Source organism: Heteronotia binoei, chromosome 13 (assembly GCF_032191835.1).
Source record: "Heteronotia binoei isolate CCM8104 ecotype False Entrance Well chromosome 13, APGP_CSIRO_Hbin_v1, whole genome shotgun sequence".
Taxonomy (NCBI): Eukaryota; Metazoa; Chordata; class Lepidosauria; order Squamata; family Gekkonidae; genus Heteronotia; species Heteronotia binoei.
The window spans coordinates 6,935,642-6,952,796 of record NC_083235.1 but is presented as its reverse complement, the minus strand read 5'-3'; the positions used below and the strand labels follow the sequence as shown (position 1 = coordinate 6,952,796).

Genomic DNA, 17,155 nt, shown 5'->3' with positions numbered 1-17,155 from the left:
TTTGCCATTGCCTTCCCCAGTCATCTACACTTTCCCCCAGCAAGCTGGGGACTCATTTTACCGACCTCGGAAGGATGGAAGGCTGAGTCAACCTGAAGCCGGCTACCTGAACTAGCTTCCGCTGGGATCGAACTCAGGTCCTGAGCAGAGGGCTCCGACTGCAGTACTGCGGCTTGACCACTCTGCGCCACGGGGCTCTTACTTACTTAAGCCTTTACTCTGAGGCTCTCTAAATCAGGGGTGTCAAACTCATTTGTTATGAGGGCCGGATCTGACATAAATGAGACTTTGTTGGGCCAGGCCATGTCAGGTCAGGCTGGGCCATGTGTGTACCTATTTAAGATTAGGTCGCAGAGTTATAAATTTTATAAAGAACACATCAAACACAAATATATAATTTTTTAAAAAAACTTAAAAACAGTTCTGGCTCTTTCCTTCCTTCCCCTGGGGATTGGGGGGAGCCTCAGCCAATAGAAGGAAGAGAGACTTGGCTCAGTAGCTGTGCTGTGCAACTGAGAGAGCCTGGCAAAGCAAGCTCTCCTCTCCCCCCCCTCTTCTTCCCCAATGGCAGAGCCTCAGCCAATGGAGAAATTAGAGATTTTGCTCTGTAGCTCCTATGCCAGGGGTCCCCAACCCACGGGCTGTGGACCGGTCCCGGTCCGTGGCCTGTTAGCAGCCGGGCCGCAGAGTGAGGCAGAGACCTTTACCTACTCCTCATTTAAAGACCCCCGTGAGGGGCAGAGATGGCGTGTGGGCATGGGAGCAGCAAAAACCCTAGCACCCCCACCAGTCCGTGGAAACATTGTCTTCCACAAAACCGGTCCCTGGTGCTAAAAAGACTGGAGGCCACTGTCCTATGTGATTGAGCAAACCTTGCAAAGCAAGCTGCGATGCAGAAGGAAGCAAGAGAGAGACAGAGAAGGAAGCTGATGACAGCCAGTTGCTCGGGAGCCTGATAGGGGCCCTCCAGGGGCCTGATTTGGCCCCCAAACTGCATGTTTGACACCCCTGCTTTAAATCTTCTCATAAGTAATACTAGTGTTTTGTGTATTATTTATGTGCTGGAGATATCTGGTGTTTTCTGGTTGTTTAGTCTTTCTCCCCATCCCTGTTTTTTCATTGTTACAACCAGTAAGGCAAGAGAACAACCTCCAGCTGAATCCGAACAGCTGTTAATATTGTTTAATCGGAAACAAGAACAGCACCCCCCCCCCCAAGCTTCCCCAGTGCTCCCGAGGCCAGAAGCTGGGAATGGGCGGTTGGGCTGCCCACAAGATAACAACAGATGGCTTCTCTTGTTCGGCTGAGTTTTGGCAAGAAGCTTTGGGAAGGGGGACGGTGGTGGAAGGAGGGAAAAGGATAAGGTTGCCAAGTTCAATTCAAGAAACATCTAGGGACTTTGGGGGTAGAGCCGGGAGACTTTGGGGGTGGAGCCAGGAGACACTGGGGGTGGAGCCAGGAGCAAGGCTGTGACGAGCACAACTGAACCCCAACGGGAGTTCTGGTCATCACGTTGAAAGGGACCGCGCACCTTTTCAATGCCTTCCCTCCGTTGAAAATAATGAAGGATAGGGGCACCTTCTTTGGGGGCTCATAGAATTGGAACCCCCAGACCAATCCTTTTGAAACTTAGAGGGTGTTTTGAGGAGAGGCATCAGATGCTATGCAGAAAATATGGTGCCTCTACCTCAAAACACAGCCCTCCAGCACCCCAGATACCCACGGATCAATTCTCCACTATATCCTATGGGAATGGGTCTCCACAGGGAATCATAGAGTGCCCAGCAGACATTCCCCCCCCCTCTGCTTTCTGATGACCCTGAAAATAGATAGATGATAGATAGATAGATAGATAGATAGATAGATAGATAGATAGATAGATAGATAGATAAATTTATTGTCATTGTTCTCAAGAAAATGAGAGCAACGAAATGAGGTGCTCTTCCACAAACACCAACACATCAACACCCACAAAAGGACATATACATAGACCATTTAAATGCATCTAAAAACACATAACCATTCATAACCCTGCATTTAGCTTAACCACGGCACTTGGATAGAAGCTGCCCTTGAATCTATTTGTCTTTGCCTTCAACACTCTATATCGCCTACCTGACGGTAAGATCTCAAATAGCGAGTGGCCCGGATGTGAAGGGTCCCTTAAGATCATTTGTATCTTCCTTCTACATCCCATATCATACAGATCCACCAATGAGGGGAGAGAACATCCACAAATCTTCTGTGCTCTCACCATCACTCTTTGGAGCACCCTTCTCTCTGCTTCCGTGCAGCTCCCAAACCACACGCAGAGGCAATAAGATAAAATGCTCTCAATGGAACTACGATAAAAGGCAACCAGCAGACTCCCTGACAGTTGTTGTGATCTTAAGAGTCTTAAATAGTATAGTCGTTGCTGGGCCTTTTTCTCTAGAGCTAAAGTATTTGCTCCCCATGTTAGATCCTGTTTCATAGTAATTCCCAAAAACTTCCATTCTGTCACCTGTTCTACCATAACCCCATCAATAAACAACGGCTGAATGTCCAGACTACTCTACTTCCCAGACCTGGGGATTTAGCAACCAAACAGAGTAACATGAAATGGTAGAGCAGGAGGAGAAAGCCACAAAGGCATTCACGTTAAACCAATCTCAAATACTTAGAAATTAAATTATTCATATAGCAAATTATTCACAGAAAATACAGTGTATCACAAAGTGCAAAGAAAAACTACTCCCGAAACAACCATTCCTAAGAACATAAGAACGTAAGAGAAGCCATGTTGGATCAGGCCAATGGCCCATCCAGTCCAACATTCTGTATCACACAGTGGCCAAAATATACACACACACATATATACTGTGGCTTATAGCCACTGATGGACCTCTGCTCCATATTTTTATCCAATCCCCTCTTGAAGCTGGCTATGCTTGTAGCCGCCACCACCTCCTGTGGCAATGAATTCCACATGTTAATCACACTTTGGGTGAAGAAGGACTTCCTTTTATCCGTTCTAACCTGACTGCTCAGCAAATTGATATCCGACAGTCTATATTGATATCCGACAGTTTGTTCCTTGAAATTGGAGTCGGGAAGTCGTGTGCAATGCCGTGGAAACAGAGCCCAATGCACCAATTCTTCTCTGTTAGCCAATATCTGGATGGAATGCAGCAAAGCAATAAGACGCAACAGGGATGCGTGCGCTAAATGCCCTGTTTTACGCGAGGCTTCAACGAGCTTCGGAAATGACTATAACAATTCATATTGGAGACCAACGCTCCTACCGTCATCTGCTTGTCACATCCTGGCTCCTGGCTCCACCCCAGTGTCTCCTGGCTCCACCCACAAAGTCTCCTGGCTCCGCCCCCAAAGTCCCCAGATTTTTAAGTAATTGGATTTACTGATTTTATGTCTTTTATGTTGATGTACATCACCTAGAGCAGGGGTGTCGAACTCCTTTGTTATGAGGACCGGATCTGACATAAATGAGACCTTGTTGGGCCCGGCCATGTGTGTACCTATTTAAGATTAGGTAGCAGAGATATACATTTTATAAAGAACACAGACAAACATAAATACATTTTTTTAAAAAAATTAAAACATGTTTAAAACGTTATCAGCCACTGGTCTTAAAGATGCTTTCTTTGTATCTCTCCCATGGGATCCAGAGAACTGGGCAAAGGAAGCTCTGGCTCTTTCCTTCCTTTCCCGTGGGGGTGGGGGGAGGAGCCTCAGCCAACAGAAGGAAGGAAGGGTTGGCTCAGTAGATCTGCTGCGCGACTGAGAGAGCCTGGCAAAGCAAGCTTTCCCTCCCCCTTCTCCCCAAGGGAGGAGTCTCAGCCAATGGAGCTCTGTAGCTCCTGTGCTATTGAACAAGCCTGGCAAAGCGAGCTGTGATGCAGAAGGAAGCAAGAGAGAGGAAGAAGGAAGCAGACGGCAGCCAGTTGCTCGGGGGTCTAATAGGAGCCCTTTGGGGGCCTGATTCGGCCCCCGAACTGCATGTTTGACACCCCTGGCCTAGAGCCTGGCATCAGCTGGGATAAGGCGATTCATAAACAACAACAACAACAACATTTCTAGAATTGGGAAACCTTAGTGGAATATAATGCCATAGATCCTGCTCTCAGTTGTAATTCCAGGAGACCTCCAGGTCTTACCTGGAGATTGTCAACCATCCTCTTGAAGTCCACCGAAGGTCTCTCAAAGGAACATCCAAATGGCTGTTATCTGTCTCGGGGCTTTCTGAGTAAGGAATGTTCCCTAACACTCAGCTGCCGCAAAGTAAACAGCCGGCCTCCAAGAATACGGAGAGCCACCTGGCCTTTAAGGGGTGTGGGGGAGGGAGAAATCGGAGTTAACTGCTTCCTTCCCAGAGTGAAATTTCTGCTCAGGAAGAAAAAGGAAGACGGACGTCCAATTTTCATGCACTTGTCAGATGTTTATAGCTTCAGTTTCCTCTTTCTTTGTGGGCAATTAGGCCAAGCGGAAGAAGAAATTGGATTATATCCCGCCCTCCACTCCAAATCTCAGAGTGGCTCACAATCTCCTTTCTCTTCCTTCGCCACAAAAGACACCCTGTGATGTGGGTGGGGCTGAGAGGGCTCTCACAGCAGCTGCCCTTTCAAGGACAGAGTCTCAGAGCAGCCTACAATCTCCTTTCCCTTCCTCCCCCACAACAGACACCCTGTGAGGTGGGTGGGGCTGAGAGGGCTCTCACAGCAGCTGCCCTTTCAAGGACAATCTCTGCCAGAGCCATGGCTGACCCAAGCAGCTGCACATGGAGAAGTGGGGAATCCAACCCGGTTCTCCCAGATAAGAGTCCACACACTTCACCACTACACCAAACTGGCTAAAAGGGCTGGAGCACTTTCCCTATGAAGAAAGGTTGAAACGCTTGGGACTCTTTAGCTTGGAGAAACGTCGACTGCGGGGTGACATGAGAGAGGTTTACAAGATAATGCATGGAATGGAGAAAGTAGAGAAAGAAGTACTTTTCTCCCTTTCTCACAATACAAGAACTCGTGGGCATTCGATGAAATTGCTGAGCAAACAGGTTAAAACGGATAAAACGAAGTACTTCTTCACCCAAAGGGTGATTAACATGTGGAATTCACTGCCACAGGAGGTGGTGGCGGCCACAAGTATAGCCACCTTCAAGAGGGGTTTAGATAAAAATATGGAGCACAGGTCCATCAGTGGCTATTAGCCACAGTGTATGTGTGTATATAACATTTTTTGCCACTGTGTGACACAGAGTGTTGGACTTGATGGGCCGTTGGCCTGATCCAACATGGCTTCTCTTATGTTCTTATGTTCTTAAAAGTTGCTAAAAGGAAACAGCCCAGAAGTCCCTGAGAAAAAAAACAGCCCTACCCTACCTCACTGAGTTGTTGTGCTGATTATTGGGTTGTGAAAAAGACATTTACCCTCACCTGGATAGCCCACGTTAGCCCCATCTCGTCAGATCTTGGAAGCTAAGCAGAGTTTAGCCCTGGTTAGTATTTAGATGGGAGAACCACCAAGGAAATCCAGGGTTGTTACCAAGAAAATCCAGGCAATGGCAAACCACCTCTTTTTGTCTCTGAGAGCCAGTTTAGTGTAGTGGTTAACTGCGCGGACTCTTATCTGGGAGAACCGGGTTTGATTCCCTACTCCTCCACTTGCAGCGGCTGGAATTGCCTTGGGCCAGCCATAGCTTTCGTAGGAGTTGTCCTTGAAAGGGCAGCTTCTGTCAGAGCTCTCTCAGCCCCACTTACCTCACATGGTGTCTGTTGTGGGGAGGGGAAGGTAAAGGAGATTGTGACTGCTCTGAGATTCAGAGTATAGGGCGGGATATAAATCCAATATCATCATCTTCTGTCTTCTAAAGGGTCACCGTAAGCCAGCTATGACTGGATGGCAAAAACTCACATCCACATGCTAAGCTTTTCAGTTGGGCTGTCTGAATGCCAAATGTAGTTTGTATACGGAGCACAGCAAAGGATGAAGAGACAGCGATGGCCGATGGGAAAAACTCCACGTTACATCAGAGATTCCCCAACCTTTCGAAGCCAGGGGGATTCTGACGTCGAGTGGTGGGTGCACCTTCAAAATGGCCGTCGCAAGAAGTGGAGCTGGTCACAAAATGGCCACTTCAGGAGATAAAGCTGGCTACAAAATGGCCGCCGCAGAAGGCAGAGCCACAAAGAGGAAGTCCAAAGGCAAGGGAGAAGAGAGGTAATTTTTAAAAATACACGGGAACGAGCGGCAATGGTATACATCTGGGAGATCTCCAGGCTTTGTCTGGTGGTTGGGCGACCAGAGGAAGAAGGCTTCCTTTCCCCCCCTCCCTCAGGGGATGGAGTTGAGACAGAGGGTGGAGCCCTTTTACAGAGCAGTTTCCTCCCCTCCCAGTTTGCTCCACGCATCTCCATGGGGTTCGGTTGCCAAGATCTTCACACTCCATCTTCCTCAAGAGCAGGGAAGGCCAAACTTGCTTAACGTAAGAGCCTCATAGAATAAATGTCAGATGTTTGAGAGCCACAAGACATGAACATCAAATGTTTGAGAGCAAGCAGGCAGGCAGGAAGGAAGGCAAATAGATGGGGAGGAGGGAGAAATGAAAGAAAGCAACTTTAATTTTAAATGCATTTTCCAAGCCATCGGCTGGCTTGGCAAAGCGATTTAAAGAGAAAAATGCCATTTCCAAGTCGGTGGGGGGGCCTGGAAGAGGAGGAGGAGAAGAATAAGATGATGATATTGGATTTATATCCCGCCCTCCACTCCAAATGTCAAAGTCTCAGAGCGGCTCACAATCTCCTATATCTTCTTCCCCCACAACAGACACCCTGTGAGGTGAGTGGGGCTGAGAGAGCTCTGACAGACGCTGCCCTTTCAAGGACAACCTTTGCCAGAGCTATGGCTGACCCAAGGCCATTCCAGGAAGGGGGAATCAAACCCGGTTCTCCCAGATAAGAGTCCGCACACTTCACCAATACAGCAAGCTGGCTCCCCACCCAAAGCCACCCAATATGTGTGAAAGAGCCACATGTGGCTTCTGAGCCACCGTTTTGCCACCCCTGCTCTAGAGCTCTTAGAGCCCTGCAAAGCACCAGGGTGGCATAAGACGCATGTGGCAAGACAGGAATCCTTATCTGCCATTTGCCTCCTGGGTTGGGCACCGCCTCCGTTCACCCACACACATGCCACGCATCCAACCATGCAGTGCTCTAGCCCAAAGCGAGGGAAGGGGACCAGTCAAAGCTGTCTTGGATCAAACCACTCGTCCACCCAGCTCTGGATTGTTGGCGTAAAACTGCCAACAGCTTCCCAAGTCCTCCAGCAAGACTCTCCCACTCCAGTGGCTGGTGACCCCTTTCACCAGAGCTGCCAGGACCCGAACTCAGAACCTTCTGCGAGCCGGGCATGGATTCTGCCGCTGAGCTCTGGCCCTTCTCAACATGTACAGGAAAACTGCTGGGGCAAACCCCCCATATCTGCAGCTAGATCCAGATGGGTAGCTGAGAACCAGTGTGCTGCAGTGGTTAAGTGTGTGGACTCTTATCTGGGAGAACAGGGTTTGATTCCCCACTCCTCCACTTGCAGCTGCTGGAATGGCCTTGGGTTAGCCATAGCTCTCGTAGGAGTGGTCCTTGAAAGGGCAGCTTCTGGGAGAGCTCTCTCAGCCCCATCTACCTCACAGGGTGTCTGTTGTGGGGGAGGAAGGGAAAGGAGATTGTAGGCCACTCTGAGACTCTCTCCTTGAAAGGGCAGCTCCTGGGAGAGCTCTCTCAGCCCCATCTACCTCACAGGGTGTCTGTTGTGGGGGAGGAAGGGAAAGGAGATTGTAGGCCACTCTGAGACTCTCTCCTTGAAAGGGCAGCTCCTGGGAGAGCTCTCTCAGCCCCATCTACCTCACAGGGTGTCTGTTGTGGGGAGGAAGGGAAAGGAGATTGTAGGCCGCTCTGAGACTCTCTCGTTGAAAGGGCAGCTTCTAGGAGAGCTCACTCAGCCCCACCCACCTCACAGGGTGTCTGTTGTGGGGAAGGAAGGGAAAGGAGATTGTAGGCCGCTCTGAGACTCTGTCCTTGAAAGGGCAGCTCCTGGGAGAGCTCTCTCAGCCCAACCCACCTCACAGGGTGTCTGTTGTGGGGGAGGAAGGGAAAGGAGATTGTAGGCCGCTCTGAGACTCTCTCGTTGAAAGGGCAGCTTCTAGGAGAGCTCTCTCAGCCCAACCCACCTCACAGGGTGTCTGTTGTGGGGGAGGAAGGGAAAGGAGATTGTAGGCCGCTCTGAGACTCTCTCGTTGAAAGGGCAGCTTCTAGGAGAGCTCTCTCAGCCCAACCCACCTCACAGGGTGTCTGTTGTGGGGGAGGAAGGGAAAGGAGATTGTGAGCTGCTCTGAGACGCTGCGATTTGGAGCAGAGGGCAGAAAATAAATCCAGTATCATCATCATCTTCTTCTTAGTCTGTCTGTAGGGGTAGAGAAGACAGAACTTGTGGCAGGGGGTAGGCGCTTTTGAGAGACACTGCTCTCCTTTCACAATTTTTTTTAGTCTTTATGGTGCTGCCGGCCTGCTGCTCTTTTCTACGGGATAATTGGGCACAGACTTTACTCTCTCTTCCACTGAAATGGCCCCAAGAACAACAAGATGAACTCCGTTCCAATCCACAAGACCACCTGACCAAGCTAACCAATTATCCGACAGAATTACTGCAGCTGCAACCGCCGCTAGCTTAGAATCAAACCATGCTGAACTGCATTCTTGTTTCCTTCCTGGCTCCTCCTTCTCATAAGAACATAAGAGAAGCCATGATGGATCAGGCCAATGGCCCATCCAGTCCAATACTCTGTGTCACACAAGAACATAAGGAGAAGCCACGTTGGATCAGGCCAATGGCCCATCCAGTCCAACACTCTGTGTCACAGAAGAACGTAAGAGAAGCCATGTTGGATCAGGCCAATGGCCCATCCAGTCCAACACTTTGTCACATAAGAGAAGCCATGTTGGATCAGGCCAATGGCCCATCCAGTACAACACTCTGTGTCACAGAAGAACATAAGAGAAGTCATGTTGGATCAGGCCAATGGTCCATCCAGTCCAACCCTCTGTGTCATAGAAGAACATAAGAGAAGCCATGTTGGATCAGGCCAATGGCCCATCCAGTCCAACCCTCTGTGTCACAGAAGAACATAAGAGAAGCCATGTTGGATCAGGCCAATGGCCCATCCAGTCGAACACTCGGTGTCACACAGTGGCCATAAAAACCAATGCCATCAGGGGGTCCACCAGTGGGGCTAGAAGCCCTCCCACTGTGCCCCTGCAAGCACTAAGAATACAGAGTGTCACTGCCCCAGACATAAGAACATAAGAAAAGCCATGTTGGATCAGGCCAATGGCCCATCCAGTCCAACACTCTGTGTCATAGAAGAACATAAGAGAAGCCATGTTGGATCAGGCCAATGGCCCATCCAGTCGAACACTCGGTGTCACGCAGTGGCCGTAAAAACCAAGTGTCATCTGGAGGTCCACCTGTGGGGCTAGAAGCTAGAAACTGTGCCCACCCCCAAGCGCCAAGAATACAGAGCATCACTGCCCCAGACAGAGAGTTCCAACAATACACTGTGGCTAATAGCCACTGATGGGCCTCACACACTTCCTCCAGAGGAACTGTTTGGCCCCTGCGTGAGACAGGAGGCTGGACTAGATGGACTCTCCCTGGTCTGATCCAGCAGGGCTCTTCTGATGTTCTTCTCAGAGGAAGGCTTCAGCCTCTCTGCCCTGTTGTTGGCCCTCCAGAGGAACTGGTTGGCCCTTGTGTGAGACAGGAGGCTGGACAAGATGGACTCTCCCTGGTCTGATCCAGCAGGGCTCTTCTGATGTTCTTCTCAGAGGAAGGCTTCAGCCTCTCTGCCCTGTTGTTGGCCCTCCAGAGGAACTGGATGGCCCTTGTGTGAGACAGGATGCTGGACTAGGTGGACCTTCACCGGTCTGACCCAGCAAGGCTTTCCTGATGCTCTTATGAAGGCCTCTATGGCCTGTTGATGGCCCTCCGAGGGAACTGGTTGGCCCCTGTGTGAGACAGGATGCTGGACTAGGTGGAGCCTCATTGGTCTGATCCAGCAGGGCTCTTCTGATGCTCTTCTCAGAGTAAGGCCTTGGCATGTCTGCCCTGTGGTTGTCCCTCCAGAGGAACTGGCTGGTCCCTGTGTGAGATAAGAGGCTGGACCCTCACTGGTCTGACCCAGCAGGGCACTTCTGATGTTTCTCTCAGGGAAAGGCCTCAGCCTCTCTGCCCTGTTGTTGGCCCTCCAGAGGAACTGGTTGGCCCTTGTGTGAGACAGGATGCTGGACTAGATGGACCCTCCCCGGTCTGATCCAGCAGGGCTCTTCTGATGCTCTTCTCAGGGGAAGGCCTTGGCCTCTCTGCCCTGCTGTTGGCCCTCCAGAGGAACTGGATGTCCTCTGTGTGAGACAGGAGGCTGGACTAGATGGACCCTCACTGGTTGGATCCAGCACCTGGATGGACCCTCACTGGTCGGCTCTTCTAATGTTTGAGCAGGGAAAGACCTTGGCCCCTGTGCCCTGTTGTTGGCACAGGGCACACAATAAATAAATCACACAATAAATAAAAACTCTTATGCACCTCAGCTCACAACCTGGATATAAAATTGGGTCTCCTGATGGAGAAATGCTTGGACAGAAATCGCTCCACTGAATCGCTCCACTTACGCAAAATAATATCGACGGCCAAACATCAAAGCCGCTGTTCAGATCTCTGAGCCATACCACAAGCTGTGATTACAACCACAGAGTTTTGATATTGTGTGGTTAAGATGTGAGAGCGACAGACCGGGTGGTCCCTGCTGTTCACACACCAGCTTTGGATCCACGTTTCTGACCCAGAACTGTTTTCCGTGATGTTGCAAGAAGATCGCTGGCCTGATCCGAATTCACCAGGCTGCGCAGATCCAAGGCAGAGAGGGAGACAAGCACATTTCCCTTCCACATTTTAAGAATGCAAGAAGAGCTCTGCTGGGTCAGACTAATGGTCCATCTAGTCCAGCATCCTGTCTCACACAAGGGCCAACCAGTTCCTCTGGAGGGCCAACAACAGGGCAGAGAGGCTGAGGCCTTTCCCTGAGAAGAACATCAGAAGTGCCCTGCTGGGTCAGACCAGTGAGGGTCCAGCCTCTTGTCTCACACAGGGACCAGCCAGTTCCTCTGGAGGGCCAACAACCAAGCACAGAGGCTGAGGCCTTCCCCTAGAAAGAACATCAGAAGCCCAGCTGGATCAGAACAGTGGTCCATTAAGTCCAGACAGACCGGGTGGTCCCTGCTGTTCACACACCAGCTTTGGATCCACGTTTCTGACCCAGAACTGTTTTCCGTGATGTTGCAAGAAGATCGCTGGCCTGATCCGAATTCACCAGGCTGCGCAGATCCAAGGCAGAGAGGGAGACAAGCACATTTCCCTTCCACATTTTAAGAATGCAAGAAGAGCTCTGCTGGGTCAGACTAATGGTCCATCTAGTCCAGCATCCTGTCTCACACAGCAGCCAACCAGTTCCTCTGGAGGAACAACAACAGGGCATTGAGGCATAGGGCACAGAATATAAAATCAGGCCTTACCCTGATAAGAATGTCAGAAAAGCCCAGCTGGATCAGACCAGTGAGGGTCCATCTAGTCCAGCATCCCATCCCACACACTGGCCAGTCAGTTCCGCTGGATGGCTAACAACAGGGCACAGAGGCCAAGGCCTTCCCCTGAGAAGAACATCAGAAGAGCCCTGCTGGATCAGACCAGTGAAGGTCCCTCTAGTCCAGCCTCCTGTCTCACACAGTGGCCAGCCAGTTCCTCTGGAGGGCCAAAAACAGGGCAGAGAGGCTGAGGCCTTCCTCTGAGAAGAACATCAGAAGAGCCCTGCTGGATCAGACCATTGAGGGTCCATCCAGTCCAGCCTCCTGTCTCACACAGGGGCCAGCCAGTTCCTCTGCAGGGCCAACAACAGGGCAGAGAGGCTGAGGCCTTTCCCTCAGAAGAGCATCAGAAGAGCCCTGCTGGATCAGACCAGTGAGGGTCCATCTAGTCCAGCCTCTTGTCTCACACAGTGGCCAGCCAGTTCCTCTGAAGGGCCAACAACAGGGGAAAGAGGCTGAGGCCTTCCGCTGAGAAGAACATCATAAGAGCCTTGCTGAGTCAGACCAGTGAGGGTCCATCTAGTCTAGCCTCCTGTCTCATGCGGTGGCCAACCAGTTTCTCTGAAGGGCCAACAACAGGGCAAAGAAACCAAGGCCTTCCCCTGAGAGGAACACCAGAACAGCCCTGCTGGGTCAGACCAGTGAGGGTCCATCTTGTCTAGCTTCCTGTCTCACACAGTGGCCAGCCAGTTCCTCTGAAGGGCCAACAACAAGGCAGAGAGGCCGAGGCCTTCCTCTGAGATTGCCTCCCAGCTCCGGGATTAGGAAGTTTAGTGCCTTTGAATGTGGAGGTGCCCCTCAATCACCATGACTACTAGCCACTGCCAGACGCGTCCTCCACAAATCTATTCAACCCCCCTTGAAAACTGTTTATTTCAGTGGCACATCACACTGCGGCCATCACAACATCCTCTGGTAGCCAATCCCACATTAATCTAACACAATTACCCTTTGGAGCAGAGGTGAGCTAAGAGACCATCAGTTCAAATCTCACCTCAGTGGGTTGCCAACTTTGCTGAACCTCTCCCAGAATTTATCTCCAAACTACAGACCACCCCCCCGCCCGTCCCCCAATATAGGAACCTGCCTTATACTTATTTGGTCCATCAAAGCCAGTATTGTCTACATAGGCTGGCAGTGCCTCTCCAAGGTCTCAGACAGAGAAAGGTCTTTCATATCACCAACTATCCAATTCCTTTTACTGGATGTGCCAGGGATTGAATCCAGGAACTTCTGCATGCCAAAGAAATGCTCTAACTCTTGAGCCACAGCTCCTCCCCGATTCATGAAGCTGCCTTACACTAAATCAGACTATCAGTCCAACAAGGTCAGTCCTCTATACTCAGAATAGTGGCAGCTCTCCAGGGTCTCATTCCCATAATCTACTGTCTGGGTCCTTTTAACTGGAGATGCTGGGGATTGAACCTGGGACGTTCTGCATGCCAAGCAGAGGCTCTGCCACTGAGCCAGGGTCTCTGGTCAAGGTCTTTCCCATCACCTCCCGCCTGGTCCTTTTAACTGGAGATGCCGGGGATTGAGCCTGGGGTCTTCTGCATGCCAAGCAGAGGCTCTGCCACTGGGCCAAGGTCTCAGGACAAGGTCTTTCCCATCCCCTCCTGCCTGGTCCTTTTAACTGGAGATGCTGGGGATTGAACCTGGGCCCTTCTGCATGCCAAGCAGAGGCTCTGCCACTGAGCCAGGGTCTCAGGTCAAGGTCTTTCCCATCGCCTCCTGCCTGGTCCTTCTAACTGGAGATGTCGGGGATTGAATCTGGGACCTTCTGCATGCCAAGCAGAGGCTCTGCCACTGAGCCAGGGTCTCTGGTCAAGGTCTTTCCCATCACCTCCTGCCTGGTCCTTCTAACTGGAGATGTCAGGGATTGAACCTGGGACCTTCTGCATGCCAAGCAGAGGCTCTGCCACTGAGCCAGGGTCTCTGGTCAAGGTCTTTCTTATCACCTCCTGCCTGGTCCTTCTAACTGAAGATGCCGGGGATTGAACCTGGGACCTTCTGCATGCCAAGCAGAGGCTCTGCCACTGAGCCAGGGTCTCAGGTCAAGGTTTTCCCATCACCTCCTGCCTGGTCCTTCTAACTGGAGATGCCGTGGATTGAACCTGGGACCTTCTGCATGCCAAGCAGAGGCTCTGCCACTGAGCCAGGGTCTCAGGGCAAGGTCTTTCCCATCCCCTCCTGCCTGGTCCTTCTAACTGGAGATGCCGAGGATTGAACCTGGGACCTTCTGCATGCCAAGCAGAGGCTCTGCCACTGAGCCAGGCCAAGGTCTTTCCCATCCCCTCCTGCCTGGTCCTTCTAACTGGAAATGCCGGGGATTGAACCTGGGTCCTTCTGCATGCCAAGCAGAGGCTCTGCCACTGAGCCAGGGTCTCTGGTCAAGGTCTTTCCCATCACCTCCTGCCTGGTCCTTCTAACTGGAGATGTCAGGGATTGAACCTGGGACCTTCTGCATGCCAAGCAGAGGCTCTGCCACTGAGCCAGGGTCTCTGGTCAAGGTCTTTCTTATCACCTCCTGCCTGGTCCTTCTAACTGAAGATGCCGGGGATTGAACCTGGGACCTTCTGCATGCCAAGCAGAGGCTCTGCCACTGAGCCAGGGTCTCAGGTCAAGGTCTTTCCCATCACCTCCTGCCTGGTCCTTCTAACTGAAGATGCCGGGGATTGAACCTGGGACCTTCTGCATGCCAAGCAGAGGCTCTGCCACTGAGCCAGGGTCTCAGGTCAAGGTTTTCCCATCACCTCCTGCCTGGTCCTTCTAACTGGAGATGTCGGGGATTGAACCTGGGACCTTCTGCATGCCAAGCAGAGGCTCTGCCACTGAGCCAGGTCTCAGGTCAAGGTCTTTCCTGTCACCTCCTGCCTGGTCCTTTTAACTGGAGATGCCGGGAATTGAATCTGGGACCTTCTGCATGCCAAGCTGAGGCTCTGCCACTGAGCCAGGGTCTCAGGTCAAGGTTTTCCCATCACCTCCTGCCTGGTCCTTCTAACTGGAGATGTCGGGGATTGAACCTGGGACCTTCTGCATGCCAAGCAGAGGCTCTGCCACTGAGCCAGGGTCTCTGGTCAAGGTCTTTCCCATCACCTCCTGCCTGGTCCTTCTAACTGGAGATGTCAGGGATTGAACCTGGGACCTTCTGCATGCCAAGCAGAGGCTCTGCCACTGAGCCAGGGTCTCTGGTCAAGGTCTTTCTTATCACCTCCTGCCTGGTCCTTCTAAATGAAGATGCCGGGGATTGAACCCGGGACCTTCTGCATGCCAAGCAGAGGCTCTGCCACTGAGCCAGGGTCTCAGATCAAGGTCTTTCTTATCACCTCCTGCCTGGTCCTTTTAACTGGAGATGCCGAGGATTGAACCTGGGACCTTCTGCATGCCAAGCAGAGGCTCTGCCACTGAGCCAGGCCAAGGTCTTTTCCATCCCTTCCTGCCTGGTCCTTCTAACTGGAGATGTCGGGGATTGAACCTAGGACCTTCTGCATGCCAAGCAGAAGCTCTGCCACTGAGCCAGGGTCTCAGGTCAAGGTCTTTCCCATCCCCTCCTGCCTGGTCCTTCTAACTGGAGATGCCGTGGATTGAACCTGGGACCTTCTGCATGCCAAGCAGAGGCTCTGCCACTGAGCCAGGGTCTCAGGTCAAGGTTTTCCCATCACCTCCTGCCTGGTCTTTCTAACTGGAGATGCCGAGGATTGAACCTGGGACCTTCTGCATGCCAAGCAGAGGCTCTGCCACTGAGCCAGGCCAAGGTCTTTCCCATCCCCTCCTGCCTGGTCCTTCTAACTGGAAATGCCGGGGATTGAACCTGGGTCCTTCTGCAAGCCAAGCAGAGGCTCTGCCACTGAGCCAGGCCAAGGTCTTTCCCATCCCCTCCTGCCTGGTCCTTCTAACTGGAGATGCCGAGGATTGAACCTGGGACCTTCTGCATGCCAAGCAGAGGCTCTGCCACTGAGCCAGGCCAAGGTCTTTCCCATCCCCTCCTGCCTGGTCCTTCTAACTGGAAATGCCGGGGATTGAACCTGGGTCCTTCTGCAAGCCAAGCAGAGGCTCTGCCACTGAGCCAGGCCAAGGTCTTTCCCATCCCCTCCTGCCTGGTCCTTCTAACTGGAGATGCTGAGGATTGAACCTGGGACCTTCTGCATGCCAAGCAGAGGCTCTGCCACTGAGCCAGGCCAAGGTCTTTCCCATCCCCTCCTGCCTGGTCCTTCTAACTGGAGATGCTGAGGATTGAACCTGGGACCTTCTGCATGCCAAGCAGAGGCTCTGCCACTGAGCCAGGCCAAGGTCTTTCCCATCCCCTCCTGCCTGGTCCTTCTAACTGGAGATGCTGAGGATTGAACCTGGGACCTTCTGCATGCCAAGCAGAGGCTCTGCCACTGAGCCAGGCCAAGGTCTTTCCCATCCCCTCCTGCCTGGTCCTTCTAACTGGAAATGCCGGGGATTGAACCTGGGTCCTTCTGCAAGCCAAGCAGAGGCTCTGCCACTGAGCCAGGCCAAGGTCTTTCCCATCCCCTCCTGCCTGGTCCTTCTAACTGGAAATGCCGGGGATTGAACCTGGGTCCTTCTGCAAGCCAAGCAGAGGCTCTGCCACTGAGCCAGGCCAAGGTCTTTCCCATCCCCTCCTGCCTGGTCCTTCTAACTGGAGATGCTGAGGATTGAACCTGGGACCTTCTGTATGCCAAGCAGAGGCTCTGCCACTGAGCCAGGCCAAGGTCTTTCCCATCCCCTCCTGCCTGGTCCTTCTAACTGGAAATGCCGGGGATTGAACCTGGGTCCTTCTGCAAGCCAAGCAGAGGCTCTGCCACTGAGCCAGGCCAAGGTCTTTCCCATCACCTCCTGCCTGGTCCTTCTAACTGGAGATGCCGGGGACTGAACCTGGGACCTTCTGCAAGCCAAGCAGAGGCTCTGCCACTGAGCCAGGCCAAGGTCTTTCCCATCCCCTCCTGCCTGGTCCTTCTAACTGGAGATGCCGGGGACTGAACCTGGGACCTTCTGCAAGCCAAGCAGAGGCTCTGCCACTGAGCCAGGGTCCTTCCTGGCTGCTTGGGGCAGAGCAATGAAGTGTCTGCCACTGTGCTGCGGGGAACCAACTTGCTGCCAATCACTGCCAGTGGAATAGCTGACTGGCATCGCCTCCCAGGGGACCTAAAGCAGGGGTGTCAAACTCATGAGGGCCGGATCGGATGCCAATGAAACCTTGTTGGGCCAGGCCGAGCCAGGTGTGTCCCTATTTAAGGTTAGGTAGCAGAGATATAAACTTTTTAAGGACGCAGACAAACACGACTAAAGATTTTTTTTAAAAAAACTTAAAATAAAACATGCTTAAAACATGAGCACTTGTTGGTCTTAGAGGTGCTTTCTTTGCATCTCTCCCATGGAATCCAGGGAACTGGGCAAAGGAAGCTCTGGCTCTTTCTCTCCCGCCCCAGGAGAACAGGAGGGGGAGGAGCCTCAGCCAATGGAGAACA

At 52.0% G+C, this 17,155-nt stretch overlaps 1 protein-coding gene across 1 annotated transcript in view; it reads right to left on the bottom strand.

Annotated features, from left to right (window-relative positions):
* The window catches only part of S1PR2 (sphingosine-1-phosphate receptor 2), a 96,962-nt gene extending 92,663 nt beyond the window's left edge, over nt 1–4,299 (bottom strand). Inside the window, exon 1 of the mRNA XM_060251908.1 lies at nt 4,158–4,299. Within this exon, the coding sequence (XP_060107891.1) occupies nt 4,158–4,175 (18 nt within the window). The 5' untranslated portion in view covers nt 4,176–4,299. The remainder of the gene's footprint in view (nt 1–4,157) is intronic.
* Between the last annotated feature and the right edge of the window lie 12,856 nt (nt 4,300–17,155).